General features: G+C 45.3%; 1 protein-coding gene across 5 annotated transcripts in view; it reads right to left on the bottom strand.

Moving 5' to 3' along the window:
• The window catches only part of SLC7A8 (solute carrier family 7 member 8), a 47,622-nt gene that overhangs the window by 13,727 nt on the left and 14,429 nt on the right, over positions 1-19,466 (bottom strand). For 2 of the 5 annotated variants that reach the window (XM_017665166.3, XM_073211510.1), the window contains exon 3: positions 18,756-18,907. The exons of 2 other annotated variants lie outside the window; for them this stretch is intronic. In XM_017665166.3, the coding sequence (XP_017520655.1) occupies positions 18,756-18,907 (152 nt within the window). Of the gene's footprint in view, positions 1-11,895; positions 12,085-18,755; positions 18,908-19,466 lie in introns of those variants that run through there. One more of the 5 variants, XM_017665167.3, reaches the window with a different exon arrangement.

The following is a 19,466-nucleotide window of genomic DNA, read 5'->3' as shown; positions in this document are numbered from 1 at the left end:
GAGCAGCTGGCGGGATCCTGGATGTCAGCTTCTTCAGCCTGATTTTGGGGCTACAGAAATTTAGGGGAATCTTTTGTTACTTAGGTTTGTTAAGGTATAATTTACATAGAGAAAAATTCATTTTTCTAAGTATACATTTTGATGAGATTTGAGAAATGTATTTGTTTAATCATTACTTACTCTCTCTATATATACAGAACACATATAACACTGAAAAGTTCTCTTGCACAATGTTGCACTCCCTTGAGGTCAGTCCCATTCCCCTACCTCTGGCAACCGGTAGTTTGGTTGATGTCCGTTCCTATAGTTTTGCCTCTTCCAGAATGTCACATAAATGGAATCATATAATTTGTAGCCTTTGGTGTCTGGCTGCTTTCACTCACCATGATGTTTCTGAGACCTGATCCCATTGCTGTATATCAGTAGGTGTGCCTCCTGATTCATAAACTCCATTATATGAACGTTTCAGTTTCCCATCTACCCACTAATGGATATTTAGTTGCTCCCAGTTTGGGGCTATTACAAATAAAGTTGCTATAAATGCTTTGCATGGAAGTCTTATGTGGATTATAAAGGTCTTTGAGAGGAGTTTTCATTTCTGTTGAGCAGATACCCATAAGTGGGGTTCTGGTAATGTATGTTTAAGTTTATAAGAAAATGCCAAACTGTTTTCCAAAGTGGCCATATCAGTCTGCATTCCTACCGGCAATGTGCGTGAGTTCCTGTGGCTCTGCATTCTTGCCAGCATTTCGTATGGTCAGCTTCAAAAGTCTGGCTATTCTAATGGGTGTGTAGCAGTGTCTCATTGTGGTTCTGATTTGCATTTCTCTAGTAACTAATGATGTTGAGCATGTTTTCACATGCTTATTTGCCACAGTCCTTATATCTTCTTTGAACTCTGCCTCCTTTTCTAGGGATCATAGGGCTCCCAGAGAGATCCCAGCAACGTGGAACCTCCAAGGGCTGGAGGGGAGCTAAGATGTTGAATGTTAGGATGGAGGGACTGTTTTACTACCACATTCCCTATGCAACCCACAGCCCTGTGTTGCAGAAATGGGACTCTCACCTTCCTAGTGCTTATGAAGTACTTGAGAATAAAGGGAAAAAAGTTAAAGTCCTCTTGCTTTCCCCTCCTCTGAAACAGTGACCAGGATGCCCCCTAGTCCTCCAAGGTTACAAGTTACCATGTAAAAGCACCAGACTTTCCTCAAGCCTCTAACCAGGCCTCTGACTTCACTACACAGCTGGTCAGTTTACACCAATACCTTACCCTTAAACATTTACTTTTCAAGTATTTTCCAACCTTACTTGACTCTGAAAACATTTGGGCAGGGTGAGGACTTTCCATCTGTAACTTTCCTCCCTGTCCTGTCTCTACCCGGCAAACTCCTCATCTTTCAAGATTCAGCTCAAATGTCACATATTCTGTGAGTCTTCATTATTTTACTTATTCCTGACACTGTCTCTGCTGGTAAAATATATCAGCCACATTTTATAGACAAGCAACAAAGTTTGTCTCTCCGCTTTACTCCCACACCACACCACTTTGTTTATATCTGATTTTGGCACTTATTTCTTTGTATTATAATTATCTGTGTGTTTTTTTTCCCTTCTGTCTCCTTGTAGACTAGGAGGCCAGGGACTGTGAGTTTTCTGTGTTTTTAATCCCAGCACGTATCACTCGTACCTGCAACGAGTAGGTGTTCAACAAATATTTAATACTTGGATTTAAAAATACTGTTCTAATCTATTAAAGAAAATGCCTCCAATCTACACATTCCACATGCACACCAATCTCCCCTGCTCCTCAGGAACCTCATCGGAGGGAGACATGATCCCCAGTTGGTGTCACAGAGCCAAAAGAGCAACAGGAACTAGACTTCAAGAGCCGAAACTCTTGACTCTGTGTGCAGGAGCTGTCATCCAAGATGGTGTCATATAAGGAGAGCCAAAACATGTTGTCAGAGGATTTTAAGTACCTGAACAGGGAGAACACTTCATAAATACTCTAACGTTCCAGATGGACTGAGATGTCCTGATAAATACACATTCTGTTTATCTTACTCAGTTCAATAAAGATTTCAGAATCACATGTCTGCTGACAACCCAGCCTAAATCACTCTAGGCAACTGGGCTTGTGATCTTTGTTTCTCCCCAGGGCCTTGAGGCATGCTAGGTCCAAGGCTGAGTGGCTGAGCTCCAGGAGTTCAGGCAGACACAAGCAATAATGACTAATGGATAAAGGAGACTGATTTATGAAAGGAAGGGAGATTAGGACACAAACCCATGTGGCTCAGGGATGGGTGAGGATTACAGAATAAGGGACAGATTATGACAGCAGAGAAGAAAATTATCTTCCATCAGGGGGCAGAGAGGGCAGGGCAGAGGAGATGACAAGAAAGTGCTTGGAGGGAAATGGGGGTAGAGCAGGACAATTCAAAGAAAGCAGGACAATTCAAAGAAAGCCCTCCTCCCCCAAGGAGGAGGGGGAATGTGGCCACCACCACCAAGAGCTGGGATAGAAAACAGAATTATCTCCTTACAAAAGGGACCTTGTCAAGGCAGCCAGAAAGTCTCCTTTGACAGGTGGGCTCCACAGTATTCCTGGGAGATAGGAGGTGTTTGAGGGAAGGGACAATTTGTCAAATAAACTTGCCTCGGGCATCTTCTGTCCTTTCTGAGTTTATCTCCATGGCTTAACAAGAATCCAGCCCTTGACTAATATTTAACCTTCCACCTTTACAGGGAGCTTTCAGGAATAGAGAGAAATCCTGAGAATGAGGTGGGGAGGTGGCTGCCTGTGACACAAATCTCCTTGAGACAATGGCTCAGGCCCCATATCTGACCCTTCACACCACAGTTGGGCGATTGCAGCATGTGACTGAGGGGAAAAGGTCACTGTCAGGCTCCTGGTACTTCAGGATGGCTTCCCTCAGTTCCTGAAGCCTGAACCTCCATCTACAGAGGAAAGGTCAGCCATTGAAGGTAACACTTGCCAAGCCCCTGCCTGCTCAGGCATCCTGCCTCTGCCCATCTGCTACCCACTCCCCTCTCTGTAGCTGGTGGCTGTTTTTCCCTCTTTCTTCTGAGCCAGACCCTGAATTCTTCATGCTTGCAATACAATGACTTCAGGGAAGGCACATGTAGAAGGGGACTAGTGGCCACTGCAGCTTGCAATGTGAGGGTTTTCATGCATCCACTGGTCAGTCCATCCAACCATCACTTACAAAGAGCCTACCTGTGTCAGGCACTCCAGTAGGGAGGGGAGTTATAAATAAGACACAAGTCCCTGCGCTCAGGAAGGTGACAGCTCAGCTAAGGGAGGAGAGGGTGCACTAAAAAGTGATCACAAGCCACATGGGGATGGCAGAGCGCTTCACAGGAGCTAGTGGGCATCCATGAGCAGCCCTTAACTCAGCCCAGGGTGTTGGAGATACTTCCTGTAGGATGGGGAGACCTGCCAACAGGGAGCATTGTATGATTTTGGCTCAGCTGGGCAAAATAAATGGGAAGGCGTAACACTGTGGTTCTTGTCTGTTATAATCTGGCTGTGGGGGTGGTTGCTCCTTCTCTAGACACCAAGGAATCCCAGGCTTATCTGTATTGCTTGGCATTTTCTCCTCTCTCCTTTGCTTCCTGACTTAAACCACAAAAAAAGGTAAGAAGTCTATCAAGAAGATGCTGAAGTCAGGAGCTGGTTACTTAATCTGCCCAGTCTGGAAAGCTTCATGTGAAGGTGATAGGAGGGATACAAAGAAATGAGGCAGGCAGAAGGAGACTCAAGAGCCAGCAATCCTGTGCCCTGCTCAGAACCCAGGACCATGAGCTGCCCCCTGCCTCCCAGAAAGCTGCAGGACTGGCAGGGAGAGATGGAGTCCGTCTCCGATCAATGAACGTAAAGATCCTGCCACTGACCTGGACTGTGTCCACTAAGGAGGTGGTGGGCCTGCTCCTGCTTCCTGCAGAGAAGGTGCCCCTTGCCCACATCCCAGCTCTGATCCTTAGCCTCTGACCTCTGGGGAGCCTCAGAAGCCTCTTTGTCACTCCCCTCTCTGACACTGACAACAGGACTCATGGGGCCTGTGGTAGGCAGAATGATGGCCAACCTAATCTTGTGAATGTTACTTTACATGACAAAAAGGAATTTTGCAAATGTGATTAGATTAAGGATGTTCTGATGGGGAGATTATCCTGGATTATCTGAATGAGCCCAATGTAATCACAAGAGTCCTCATAAGTAGGAGGCAGGAGGTCAGAGTTAGGAAAGGAGATATGATTACTGGAATAGAGGTCAGAGATCAGAGAGAGGAAGAAAGATTTGAAGATGCCATGCTTTGAAGATGGAAGAAAGAGCCATGAGCATAAGCCAAAGAATGGAGGGGGCCTCTAGAAACTGGAAAAGGCAGGGAAACAATCCTCTGCAGAGCCTCCAGAAGGAACACAGCTTTGCTGACACCTTGGGTTTATGACTTCTGACCTCCAGAACTATAATAACTGTGTAGTTTTAAGCCACTAAATGTGTGGTAATTTGTTACAGCAGCAATAGGAAACTAATACAGGGCCAGACGCCATACAGAAAGACCAGAAAGCAGGGGGCATATCGTTAAAGAGAAAAGCTTTTAAAGAGCAACAAAGCAGCACACCTGGTTAAGGCTCCCAAAGGAGTGCCTGTCCGTAGGCCTTACAGACACCAGGGGGGAGCGGCAGGGCTCTCTGGAAGTGGGCAGTGAAAGTGATGTTCCCGATGTGCTGACCTAGTTGGTAGATTTCCGTACCACATGACAGCATCCTAACTGTTCCACACCCTGGGGATTCTAAGGCTAGAGTGTTACTGCCTCCTGTTCCTCCCCTTCGTAATTCAATACAGTAGTAAACAGGTTTGCCCTGTTAATAACCACTGGTGCTCTTCCTCTCAGAAAAATTCAGGGCAAAGACAATTCCAGTATCCTTCTTTCATCTAACCCCAGGTTCTCCTCCTTGGCTCCTCCTTATTCCATACAACTCCAGGTCCACATATGCAATCCAGATACACATACAAACACAGGCCCAAGAGCTCCAAACTTCTTGCAAGGCAAGTGGAGTATTGGGATGCTCACAGACATGATTCCTTTATTCTATAACCTCATAGTTTGTTGGTCTCCTTATTTTACTGACCAGAGGCTATAATCAAAGGCCATAAAAGAGTGGCCACACTGTGCACTGTCTTGCAGTAGACAACACCCAGAGCACTTTGGCAGAGATAGCTCTGTGACTTCCCTAGGTGGGGTCGATCCAACCTGCTGTATATGAAGTGAGGCGCGTAAAGTTAAAGGATTACAAATCTTAGAAGGGAAGAGCAGGAACAACATTTGGGGAGAACTTTCACCTTAAATGAATACACTATAGACTACAGGCAAAAGAAGAAGTTTAAAAATAATCTCTCTAGTCCACTGCAAAACAGAATATCAGTGAATCATTAGCATAAATAAATCAGTAAATCTTCATAGGGAGCATTTTAAGGATGGATTTGGGGCAAGTTTAAGCCCCTGTGACCAGCAAACAGCCAGGACTGTGACTCAGCTCTACCTAGGAACACCCAGTGAGTGAAGGCCCATGTGAGCTTCTGGTGCCTCTTCTGAGTGCAGGACAAGCAAGTAGGGCTCAGAGGAACTTGTGTAAGGAGTAACATGGTAATAATGGGGGCAGGGGTTGAGTAGCTTGGGGGATGAGACAGAGAAGGCTCCCTCAGAGGGACCTAGCAGCCTAGGCTGCTAAAAACCATACAACTTTAGAGCTGGAAGAACCCAGTAGCCATGGTTCCCTTCCCAGCTTAGTCACTTGCTCTCAGAGAGCCTGGACTGCCTACTTTGAGCCTCCCTTCCCTCTTTAAATGCAGGGGTAGTCTATTTTAATCTCATGAGGATGACTGGTAACCTGCATATTGCTGTATAAAATGTCAAGTGGTTATTCTTATTATTCAAAATATTGCTCAAGAAGAGGGCGTGATTGCCCAGGATCATGCTGACAAGGGGAGGTAGAGCAGAGAGCCCAGGAAAGGGGCTGGTCTGGAGGGCTATGGAGATGCCATATTGTACACCAGGCCACATCTTGCACTGTTGCAACACTTCTCCCTTGTTGCTTCCTCCTCTACACCCAGCCCTTCTCAATTTCTAATCTGTTTCATCTTTTTTTTCAGGAGGATACTTGATCACAAATTACCTGTTTTGGGGTAACTTCAATCCAGCTGCCTGGAAGTGTGGGGTCACAGGCACAAAAGTGGATTAGGGGGCTCTGGGGCTGGTGGGCATAAGGCTGAGGCACTGAACCAGGAGCCCGGATGTACAATGCCGTGGTTTCCCGAGGTGAAGAAAAGTACACCAGCATTAAAAGTCATTGCTAGGAAGAATTAGAAAGCCAAGGATTGCTGCTGCTCTACCCTTCAGGCCCAATGAAGGGTGAAACTACCCTCTTCCTCCTGCAGCCAGCAGTGCATACTTTGCTATAAACAACATTCTGCTGGCCAGGGTGACTTCGAGATCGATCCTGTAATACTGTCTGGCACATAGTAGGTGCTAATACTTACCTAATAGATGGATAAATCTATGCAGAAAATATCAAGGAGTGTACAGAGGAGCCAAGGTGCTTCTCTAGGAAGTAAATATCAGGTTTTCAATGTCATGGGACAGTCCCATGAAACAGGACTGGGCAGGTGCTTATGAAGCCAGACAGAGTTGTGGAGGAGGGCTCATATGGTGGTGTTTCTCTTTCCCCTGAGAAAGCTCCCAAGCGCAGATCATCCCCAGAAATCACTGCATGACTTGGGTGATCCCTTGCTGCTGGACACAGACCTCTGGCCTCTTGCTGAGCTGGGGTAGAAAAAATCATTTTGTGCCTTCATCTGACGGCCAAGGAACATCCCCATGTGGATTCCCAAACCAAGCTCATTCTTTTTGCCAATCCAGCTTCTGCTCCACGTACCACACTGCTGAAGTGTGATGGGGTGAAAGTTGGGATGGAGGTGTTTGGGAGGCAGTCAGATTTTTGTAACAAGAATAGTGTCAGAAGGATGAGCAGTTAGTTGGAGCTCTCCTTGTAGACAGCTCTTGGCACTGGAGAGAGCTGTACCCTATTGCCCAGTGACATGTTTCCAGCCTCATGGGCAATCAGAGCCAGGAGTGACCTGAGAGACCCAGAACCTCTTTTTATATGTGAGTAAATCAAGAGCTCAGCTAACTAATGCTGAAGATAGGTCTTCCCCCTGGCCCCCAATTCCCAAGTGCTTATTCTGCCAGCCTTTCTTTTGTCAAGTACATGTCACTCTCTCCCTTCGTTCATTCCCACATTCTCTCTCTCCCCCACTCCTGTCAGTGGTACCCATGGTCATTCCTGACAGTGCCACCTGGAGCTCTGAGACTGTCACCTGAAGATGCAGGCCAGACTGCTTTCTGGGCAGCAGGAAGGTACCGAGACAGCAAGAAGAGAATCCTAATTCGATTTATCCTCAGAAACCAAGAGTGCATCCATCACCCCCAGGGCTTCAGGAAATTCTTTCCCACAGGCAGACTTGACTGTCTGCTTTGTGTTCCCTCCCCACGCCCCTCGTCAATGTCACTATCACACATTCCCTTGAACTCCAGGAACTCCATTTGGGTTTTTTGGTCTTGCTGGCTTATACCTTTCTCAGAGTGGGCTGGCTTGGAAAGGCTTGTTTTCCTTTAACATTTCCAGAAGATCAGGCCTCTCCTTGTCTTTTCAAGTAAGAGAAAACAGGCAGTAGAAAGGGAGAAAAATGACCAGGCTTGACCCTGAATAGCCCAAGTGATCTGGAGAAAGAAGAACAAAGCTGGAGGGATTACACTTCCTGACTTCAAGCTTTACTACAAAGCTATAGTAGTCAAAACAGTTTGGTACTGGCATAAGAACAGACCCATAGATCGATGGAACAGAATAGAGAGCCCAGAAACAAACCCACACATGTATGGTCAATTAATATACAATAGAGGAGCCATGAATACACAATGGGAAAATGACTGCTTCTTCAACAACTGGTGTTGGGAAAACTGGAGAGCTACATATAAGAGAATGAAACTGGATTATTGTCTAACTCCATACACAAAAGTAAACTTGAAATGGATCAAGGGCCTGAATGTAAGTCATGAAACTATAAAACTCTTAGAAGAAAACATAGGCAAAAATCTCTTGAATGTAAGTATGAGCAATTTTTTCCTGGACACATCTCTTCAGGCAAGAGAAACAAAATAAAAAACCAGTAAGTGGGACTACATCTACCAAAAAGCTTCTGCACAGCAAAGGATACCATCAGCAGGACAGAAAGGCACTCTACAGTATGGGAGATTATATTTGTAAATGTCTCATCTGATAGAGGGTTTATCATAAAAAATATATAAAGAACTCATACACCTCAACACCCAAAAAACAAATAATCTGATAAAAAATGGGCAGAGGACCTGAACAGACACTTCTCCAAAGAAGAAATACAAATGGCCAACAGCACATGAAAAGATGCTCCACATCAAGGGAAATGCAAATTAAAACCACAGTGAGATATCACCTCACACAAGTTAGAATGGTCACTATTCAAAAGACAAGAAATAACAAATGTTGGTGAGGTTGCAGAGAAATGGGAACACTCCAATATACTGTTGGTGGAAATGTAAATTGGTGTAACTGCTCTGGAAAGCTGTATGAAGGTTCCTCAAAAAACAAAAAAATAGAAATACCACTTGACCCAGTAATTCAACTTCTAGCAATTTACCAGAAGAAAACAAAAGCCTTGATTTGAAAAGATATATGTACCCCAATATTTATTGCCCCACAATTTGCAATAGCGAAGCTATGGAAGCAACCTAAGTGTCCATCAGTAGATGAATGGATAAAGAAGTGGTACATATACACAATGGAATATTATTCAGCCATAAAAAGAAAATAAATCCTGCCATTTGTAATGACATGGACGGATCTAGAAGATATTATGCTCAGTGAAATGAGCCAGGTGGAGAAAGACAAATACCATACAATTTCACTTATTTGTGGAGTATAAAAACAAAGCAAAACAGAAGGAGAAAAAACAGCAGTAGACTCATAGACACTGAGAAGTGACTAGTGGTTACCAAGGGGAAGGGCTGGGGTGGGTGCTGGGGAGGGTGAGTGGGACAAAGGGACACAATAATTTGCAATCACAATAAAGTTGGTCATGGGGATGGTAGTACAACATGGAGAATATAGTCAATGATTCTGTAACATTTTACTATGTTGATAGATAGTAACCGCACTAGAGGGGTTGAGGATTTAATAACATGGGTACCTGTTGAACCACTGTGTTGTACATTTGAAATCAATATAAGATTGTATATCATCCTCGCCACAGCAATTAGACAACACAAAGAAAGAAAAGGCATCAGATTGGTAAGGAAGAAGCTAAACTGTCACTGTTTGCAGATGACATGATATCGTACATAAAAAACCCTAAAGAATCCACTCCAAAAGTACTAGATCTAATATCTGAATTCAGCAAAGTTGCAGGATACAACATTAATACACAAAAATCTGTTGCATTCTTATACACTAATGATGAACTAGCAGAAAGAGAAATCAGAAAAACAATTCCAGTCACAATTGCATCATAAAGAATAAAATACCTAGGAATAAACTTAACCAAGGAAGTGAAAGACTTTGAAAACTACAAGACAGTCATGAGAGAAATTAAAGTAAGATACCAATAAATGGAAACACATCCCGTGTTCATTGATAGGAAAAATTAATATTGTTAAAATGATCATCCTGTCTAAAGCAATCTACAGATTCAATGCAATTCCTATCAAAATACCAACAGTATTCTTCAATGAACTAGAGCAAATTGTTCTAAAATTCATATGGAACCACAAAAGACCCCGAATAGCCAAAGCAATCTTGAGAAGGAAGAATAAAGCTGGGAGGATTATGCTCCCCGACTTCAAGCTCTACTACAAAGCCACAGTAATCAAGACAATTTGGTACTGGCACAAGAACAGAACAATAGACCAATGGAACAGACTAGAAAGCCCAGATATAAACCCAACCATATATGGTCAATTAATGTATGATAAAGGAGCGTTGGATATATAATGGGGAAATGACAGCCTCTGCAACAACTGGTGTTGGCAAAACTGGACAGCTACATGCAAGAGAGTGAAACTGGATTATTGTCCAATCCCATATATAAAAGTAAACTCAAAATGGATCAAAGACCTGAATGTAAGTCATGAAACTATAAAACTCTTAGAAGAAAACATAGGCAACGATCTCCTGATTGTAAACATGCGCAACTTCTTCCTGAACACATGTCCATGAGCAAGGAAAACAAAAGCATGGGACTACATCAAACTAAAAAGTTTCTGTATGGCAATGGACACCATCAACAGAACAAAAAGGCATCCTACAGTATGGGAGAATATATTTGTAAATTACGTATCTAACAAGGGCTTAACATCCAAAATATATAAAGAACTCACAAGCCTCAACACCCAAAAAGCAAATAACCCTATTAAAAAACGGGTGGAGGATATAAACACACTTCTCCAAAGAAAAAATTCAGATGGCCAACAGATACATGAAAAGATGCTCCACATCACTAATTATCAGGGAAATGCAAATTAAAACCACAATGAGATATCACCTCACACCAGTAAGGATGGCCAGCATTGAAAAGACTAAGAACAACAAATGCTGGCGAGGAGGTAGGGAAAGGGGAACCCTCCTACACTGCTGGTGGGAATGTAAGCTAGTTCAACCATTGTGGAAAACAATATGGAGGATCCTCAAAAAACTAAAAATAGAAATACCATTTGACCCGGTAATCCCACTCCTTGGAATTTACCCAAAGAATACAACTTCTCAGATTCAAAAAGACATATGCACCTCTATATTTATTGCAGCACTATTTACAATAGTCAAGATATGGAAGCAACCTAAGTGTCCATCAGTAGATGAATGGATAAAGAAGAGGTGGTACATATACACAATGGAATGCTATTCAGCCATAAGAAACAAATCCTACCATTTGCAACAACATGGATGGAGCTGGAGGATATTATGCTCAGTGAAATAAGCCAGGTGGAGAAAGACAAGTACCAAATTATTTCCCTCATTTGTGCAGTATAACAATGAAGCAAAACTGAAGGAACAAAACAGCAGCGGACTCAGACTCCAAGAAAGGACTAGTGGTTGCCAAAGGGGAGGGGTGGGGGAAGGTGGGTGGGGAGGGAGGGAGAAGGGGATTGAGGGGTGTTATGTTTAGTACACATGGTGTGGGGGGTCATGGGGAAGACAGTGTAGCACAGGAAAGACAAGTAGTGACTCTGTGGCATCTTACTACACTGATGGACAGTGACTGCATTGGGGTATGGGTGGGGACTTGATAATATGGGTGAATGTAGTAGCCACATTGTTTTTTCATGTGAAACCTTCATAAGAGTATATATTAATAATACCTTAATAAAAAAAAAGAAAAAACATTGTATATCAATGATGCTTTAGTAAAAAAGAAAAATACCCAGGCTTGCCAAAGTCCATAAAGACAAATGCTGAAGAGAGAGAAAGAGTGAGTGTGAGAAACAACAGGGGGTTGGAAGGAGGAACAATACACATCATTCTGAGGGAGAGAGAAAAATGAGCTCAAGATGAGTGAGCAGTCTAGAGAGAGAAGGCCAGGACAGAAAAAACAACAATGGAATGTACTAAGCAGACAGCTGCTGAAAAGGGAAGCTAGTGATGCCACATTGTAGAAATCAGAACACCCTGTTCCTCTCCAGAACTTCAAATAAGCACCTTTCCCGGATGGCTCTCCAGCCCTCAGAAGCAGCCATAAATTTCACCTGGGTCAAGAGCCTGTCAGAAGGCTTGGTTTCATAGTCTCACCTTTTGTTGGGTGAAGGCATGTACTTCTCTGCCTTCTGTCACGCTCTAGCCAGCTCCCCCTGACTCCCTCTGGACCTGAAGCAACAGGGGCGAGGTGATGCCCCTCCGACCAGCCCTGTGGGCTGTGTGCAGCAGCTGGGAAGGGGCACCCAGTCTGTGGGAGGGGGTGTGGTGACGGCTCTGTGATAGGCTGGATGGGGCTACTTGGCCGCCTCCTCTGCTCTTGGGAGGAGCTGTGCACGTGTTTCTAAATGTGGAAAAGCTGCCTGGGCTTGGTCTACCTAACCTCAGCCATTTCCAGATTAAGGAGGTAGCCAGTGCTGGCTGTCAAAAGGCACTGACAGGCAAAACAAACAGGAGTTCTAACCCACACAACCTGAGGCTCTAATAACTTCCAGTTCTGCCCAGGCAGGCTAGCCTGAGCTATAGTTCCTCTTCATGGAGTTTAGAGAGTCCTGGCCAGGGGAGGGAAACTGGAAGAGCAGTGTGGAGACCAAGACCCAGCTTCCTAGAATCCTTCCCTGCTCACCTGGGGACAACACAATTTTCATACCAACTGAAGAGCTGCATTGAAGTCTCAAGTCTCTGCCTACCTAAAACACAGGTTGGTATTACAGCAATTATCAGTGACTGGTGAAAGACAAAGACATCAAACAGAGCAACAGCAGCACCAATGAAATAAAGCAAAGCAGCCATCTGCTATAGAGTAAGAATGGACCCAGCTCTGTAAGGTCCACAGGAACTTTGAATTAGGCAGGCTTGCCTTCCACACTGCAGCAATGTTTTGCCGGTCTCCAGCCCTTTCCATCTGGAAACGTGTGTGCCACTAAGCTCTCGCCATGCTGCCCCACCACTACCCCTTCCCTTACTGGCTCTCTCTTCCCCTTTCTTATCCTGATCCGTCCGTGACAGTTTCTGGACCTGGAGTTTCTGCTGAATCACCATCCAGTACTTAGCTCAGCCAAGAAGCCTGAACACCCAGCTCAGCATTTTCCAAGAGCTGAGTAGTCCTCTCTTCAGCATTAGCTAGACGTGGCTCCTAAGCTGGGTTGGAGACAAGAGAAAAGCATGTGGACAGCAGGGAAGACAGACAAAGGGGACCATACCACCTCGGGGAGCCCCTTTTTAATCCTACTCATTGCTGTTCCAGTCTGGGCCTAAAAAATTCCTGTTGTATCATGCCCTACTTCTCAGGGCTACTGTGTCCCAGACACAGAGCAAGGAGGCTAGGGGTGGGCTTGGGAGGGCCAGCCTCACTCTCTATCATCCCTAGCCTTGGAGGACAGGGTCCAGGCCCTGGGAAGTCTGGTTGGTTCTTGGACTGGAAGTCTTGTGGGGACTGTTAGCATCATAGAAGTCTATAAAATTGGACCCATGCTGCAGAATTTCCAAGACTGGTTCAGCTATATCCCAGTTCCAAGGGCATCTAGTGCTCAAACTTGCTAAACTCTCAAAACAAATCTTGCCCTTTTTTTCCCCTCAAAGCTTCCTGTAACCACTAGGCATCACTCCCAGGAGTCTTCTGACTTTATGTTCTTGGGTATGTGATATAAATTTGATGTGTCATATTAACCCTTAAAAGGTCACCAGACACAATTAGCAACTTCATAAACCACAGGCACTGGCTCCTCTGGGAAAAGCAAAGTGGTCCTTGAGAGTAAGCAACTAAAGGCCAAAGGAGAGGTTAATTTTCAGGCTGGTTGGAGAAAGTTAGCAGGTTGTTTCCATACTAGTGGAAGCTGAACTCTAGGAAAACTCCCTGTTTCATGGAGCCTCAACCCCACTCAGTATTTTCTCAAGCAGAGGTGGACACAGTCCCAGGAACAAGCTCCCCATTCCTCAGTTTCCAGGACTGGGGTTAGTATACCCTTTGAACATCAGAACTACAGTCTGAGACTTACAGCTTGTGACCAGAAAAAACACTATGGGAAGCCAGGAAAGAAGATGTGATTTGGCCTGGGAATTAAAGCAAATTGAAACTAAAAAGGAGACCCTGAGTGCTCCAGTAACCTCTGGGGGTAAAGAGCCTGGTTTGAGGACAGACTGGATTGAGACCAATGTGCACAAGTGTCCAACACCAATTGCTCTCTAGGGAAGAAAACCTCCATTAAACTCTTGTATTATTTGTGATACTTTTAACTGTTTACTATGATATATAATCTGTAAAGCACTGTATCAATAGTTGTTCTTCTTACTGGAATTTGAGACTGAGGCTCTCCACAGAAATGTAGGTATCTGAAGCTGTAGGCCTAGTGCATGGGGATGAGAAGTTGGGGGCTAGAGAATAAGAAATCTCAAAGGAAAATGAACTGAGATTAAGGGGTTTAGAAGTTAGGAAAGATTGTTGAAACCTCTGCTGTCAAGCGATTAATTTGCAAGAGACTTGCAAAACAACCCAGGCAAGTTCATCACAGCATCCTGCATCAAGCACCTGGAAACTTCCCGTATAGAAACTGCAGAACCACTCAGGGCTAAAAGCGATACATGCGGTGAGGTCCTTTCTCTTCCAAAGTGCTCAAGGTGGAAAGTGAAACCACAAGTCCTGGAAAACCAGCCTCTTTGGAATCTCAGTAGAAAGATAGAAAACAAGGCAAGCAGTTTTTACTTGTGAAATGTAGGCAGGGTACTCCTTTCTAGTCAGGGTGAGAAAGGAGGACCTTCTTTAGTACAAAGTGTTCAGGGAGAAAGGGGGGATTTCAATGAGAAGAAAAAACTAAACTTTAGATGCTGGATGTGACTGCAGGCCAAAAGAGAGAAAGGAGGCCAGAAGCTGCTGCCTGACTCAAAGGTGGCCCAGTCCCCAAGAGAGGGGGGACAAATAGATCCCGAAGGAAATCTGAGTTAGGAGCAAGAAGCACAAATCGGGGATGCTCCATTTGTGTCATGGGAACACTTTGTTTATAACTAGAAATTCAGGTAATAGCCAAAAGATGCAGCTAAATGGTCATAGAGCAAGCTGTGAAGTAACCTATCAGTGTGTGTTTATATACCGGAAGATGTACGTGGATGAATGCGTTTTGTTTAGAACTGTAAGGATATCTATCCATTGTGACCATGGCTACTGGGGGGCCGGAGGGGGGACAGGGGTGAGGATACAGAGAAGCTTTCACAGTCGATTTTCTTTATATATTACTTGAATCTTTCACCTAGAGAATATAGTCATTTACTTATGAGATATAAAAAGATTAAAAGGATAGTAAAGAAGAAAGAAAGAAAGAAAAAGAAAAAGGAAGAAAGAAAGAAAGAAAGAAGAAAGAAAGAAAGAAAGAAAGAAAGAAAGAAAGAAAGAAAGAAAGAAAGAAAGAAAGAAAGAAAGAAAGAAAAGAAATGGGAGGAATGAAAGACTCAAGCAAATCACAAAAGAAGGTGCTAACTCTGGCATCTTACTACACTGATGGACAGTGACTGCAATGGGGTATGTGGGGGGACTCGATAATAAGGGTGAATGTAATAACCACATTGTTTTTCTTGTGAAACCTTCATAAGGGTGTATATCGATGATACTTTAATAAAAAAATAAATAAAATAAAAAGAAGGTGCTAAAACCAGATTTTAACATCTCTTGTTCCCCTCTGTTCTAGCTTCCCCCTCTCACTAATATGCTTGCTCTGGAGAAGGGAGAAAGGCTTTTCATTTAATTAAAATGTGAAATTCTTCTTTTACTGCTGGGTGGCTAGGGATTTCTGCTGGCTCAGCAGTGAACAGTCAGCTTGACCTACATAATAAAATGGCTGCGAGTGGCAGCTGCAGTTGCGTAAGACCAAATCCGCGCTTCCTTCTGCGCCGGCCCCGCCCCCAGGCAAGCGCAGGCAAGCTAGTCTCGGCAGGTTCTTTCTGCCTCTCCACCCCACCCCCTTCGGCTAATCCTCCCATCATTTCTCATCTGATCTAGTCCAAACAGCCCCACCAGCGAAACAGCCTTGACCTAATCTCCTTCTTCCCACGCGCCCCGGCCAGGTGCTTCCCCGCCGGGCTTGGTACCCTGTCCTCAGGCTCCCTCAACCTCAGGCTCTCCATCACACACCAGTGACCTCTCCGCAGAGGGTACCTTTCCCTCAAAAACTTTCATTCCCCCCAGTGGGTCAAGCCGATCACTACATGTCAAAAATAACAGCAGAAAGCAGAGCTTCTCATACAAATACATTCAGACCGTCCCCAAGCTGTCTACTGCTTCTCTCCAGAACACCTCTGCACTGGACCCTCTTGGTTCCCCTGCCAAAGAGCACTGGATCTACTTTACACAGCTGGCCTGGCCCCTGTCAAGAGGATGGGGTGCTGGAATAAAAGACAGGCATTTAGAAGAGAGACACCCACTAAGCCTTCCTGACAGCCTGGTTCCTGTTTTACTGGATACCTCAAGAGACAATTTAAGCGGCCTGTAGAAGTGGGCTCCAAAAAACAATAAAAAAGTATTCAACAAATAGAACTTTTTCACACAGACTCAAAGCAGCTAGGAGTGTCTGCTGAGCAAGTGTGTGTGGCTATATCCATGTGTGCACCCACCGCAGGGAGAGCAGTTGGGGAACCACATGGCCTTCACACTTGGGAGGAAAGGGCAAACGCACACGGTGAGGTGAGGAGTTGCTTTCCATTTCCTCCAAAGGAAATAAGGAGGAATAAGTTTGGGTTTAAGAAGATTTTTCTGCTTATGAAGATGGAAAAGTACTTGAACACAGATTTCAAGGACATTGAAAAATTCCTGTCTCTGGAGGACAAGATTGACCACTGCTGAACTGGAGATAATTCTTTGTAGTTCTTCTTAGGAGGCAGAGGGCAGGCCAGAAAAAGCTTTATTGAACTTTTGATGGCAGGAATCGGGAGAGGGGAGGATCTTGTCATTTTTGTCCTCAGAGTTTCTAAATTTCATCCTGGCTTGGTGCTAGCAGTATGCAGCTGAGGAGTGGGCTACAGAGGGGACTGTGTACGACCTATCTTTCTGGAGCTGGGCTGCAGGCAGGAGCGGCCCTTATCTCCCTGGCGGCTTGGCCCGTCTGGCCTGAGGGGATATCTATAGGGCTACACTACTACTAAAAGTCTTTGCACGAGGGTAGCCTACCCTTGGTGGGTTTAGGGCATGCGAAAGAAGCTGTGGAGGCAGCTGCTGGGGAACTCCACCCTGGGGCCTACTTCTTCTCCTAGGGAGCAGACTGAACAGCCTCAGGGTTATTGGTTTTCAGCTGGAGGGTAAAGGTGACCTCTAGTCTGAGACATGTTAGCAGCATCAGCAGGAAAAAGGAAGCTATGCCCTTGTCCACAAGATGCTGAAACAGCAGCGGGCAGCACTTACGTGGCCCCACTTTCCACCCGTTAGTCTGTCTGATGGTAGAAACAGCAACTGTTCCTGCATTCCCAACCCTGCCATCCCTCTGCCAGCTGTGGACCCAGCTACCAGCTAGCAAGCACAGGCCAAGTGACTACCCTCAGTGATCACCCTCAGCGACTATAGGATGGGGCCACGAGCTGCCCGATCCCGTGCTGTAATCCTCACAGCCACAGACACCACTGCTGGCAGGATGACAACCCTCATCTCACAGTGGGGCGGGGTGGGTAACTTTGCCAAGCACTTGCCACAATTAGAGAGTGGTGCAGAGTTGCGACCTCAGGCAACCTAGCTCTGGTGCCCACATTTCTCTACCTCCAGGTGCCGGAGCAGGCCTGACCAAGCACAAGGAATACACCCCAAATAAGAGTCTCAGTCCCATGGTACCATTTGCTCGGCTGGCAGGAGTCTATCCCGGAGCTGAACACACCTGTCAAAGAGGCACACTACCAAGGAGACCACCCCTTGGATCCCAGCTGGCTGCCCTGTGAGAGGCTCTGCGGGTGGTGTCAGTGACCCTGCCCTCCTCCTCCTTTACCAGTAGGACAGAAGGAAAGTGTCAAGATCTGGGAAGGAGGTAGCCAAGATGGTCACTACTCTCAGCTAAGTGTATGTGTGTTGGAAGGGAAGGTGTGGGAAGGCAGGGACTGAGCTAACTCAAGAAGAGCCTCTGAAAAAACCCAAATATTCACTTTAAGAATTGGTTTTGAGTTATAAGATATAAAGTACTCAATCCATTGAGATTCCTGATATCAGAGACTAAATGTTGAGACTTCCTAGAAATACAGTTTGCAGAACTCTATAGAGCCTCTCTAACCTACTCCTGCTGACAGATATCTTTTCCCCTTCTGAATTTTTACTGCAATTGAATCCTAAACACAAAATCTTTCTATATGACATTTCTCCCCAGTTAAACAGAAAACTTATCAAGGGTGGGGACCATGAGAAATACATTAATTTTCTCCCAACTCAAACCTTTACACTCTCCTTTGAAAGAGTTTTAAGATGTGAGCTGGCAGGTTCAGGCGGGGGTGGATGAGGCCAGAAAAATATTCCTCTGAGCCACAGGGAGCCCCAGCACAGTGCGTGTGCCAGACAGAGAAGGAATGAGGAACAGGGCCTGCTGCCTTGGGAAAGTCACTTGCCTGGCTCTTCTCCTTATCTGCTCTAGGAAAATAACAATACTAGCCCTCCCTATCTCATTGATTTGTCATTAGGCTCAGATCAGATAACATAGGTGAAAGTGCTTTGTATAATGTAAAGAACCCTGCCAGTGAAAATTACTATGCTTCTAAGCAGTGATTTAAGTTTCTTTTTTTTTTTAATACTAGATAATTATATGCAGAATCCATTCATTCAAAGCACACTTGTAGGAAATTGAAAGAAAAGTAACTTTTTTTTTTTTGTATTTCATAAGTAAAGTAACAGGGGAAAAAAAACAAAAGAGAGAAAAGAAATAGAAGCAGAGACATGTAGGCCTCCCTACTCCCTGGCAGGCTAAAAGAGGCCATCCTGATAGCAAGGCCCAGATGGCACTTACATAAGCAGATGCCAGCCAGGATACGAAGGCCAGAATCTGGGGGGAAGCAGGTGGGGAAGAGCGGCTGAAGCACGTAGTTGGAGAAGGTGAGGGCGATGACAGCCTGGTTGGTGGGGTAGATCACCAGCACAGCAATCCACAGCCTCAGGAACCTAAAGGGGGACAGGACAGGACTTGACCCAAGACAGCAATGAAGGCCCCCACCCTCCACCAGGCAGACCAGGGACTCCGAAGTCATCAGGGAGGCCTAGGCGAGTCACTGGGCAGCAGTAGGAAAGGCAGGTGGGCTAATGGGGTGCCTTTCCTTTTTGTTTTCAAGGATGTTGAAGAGTCCAAACCCACACTCAAACGACACCCACAGCCCTCTGCACCGACAATCAAGTGGCTTGATGATGAAGAGCGGAGTTTCCGCTAGTAAGAGCGACGTCTGGGCATTCTCTGTCTCTCTCCTTCTGTTTTCAACACCTCTTCTCTCCCACTCTGGCTCCAGCATCCAGTAGTGAAAAATAAAAGTCACAACCCCGAAATTCTGACCCCCGGGACACAATCAGGGTGTGGCCATTTAAGTAACTGCCAGGGGAGGCACTGAATGGGGCCTTGAGGGGGAAGTGCCCTCCACGCCCTGGGGCTCCTTGGCAAGGGCTGAGCCCTTCAGTAGCAGGGCTGCAGAAGCTGGAAATTCAAGATCAGGGCCTGGCTCTACAGCAGGCC

Source organism: Manis javanica, chromosome 8 (assembly GCF_040802235.1).
Source record: "Manis javanica isolate MJ-LG chromosome 8, MJ_LKY, whole genome shotgun sequence".
Taxonomy (NCBI): Eukaryota; Metazoa; Chordata; class Mammalia; order Pholidota; family Manidae; genus Manis; species Manis javanica.
The sequence above is the reverse complement of the archived record's forward strand: the minus strand, read 5'-3'. Positions and strand labels throughout refer to the sequence as shown.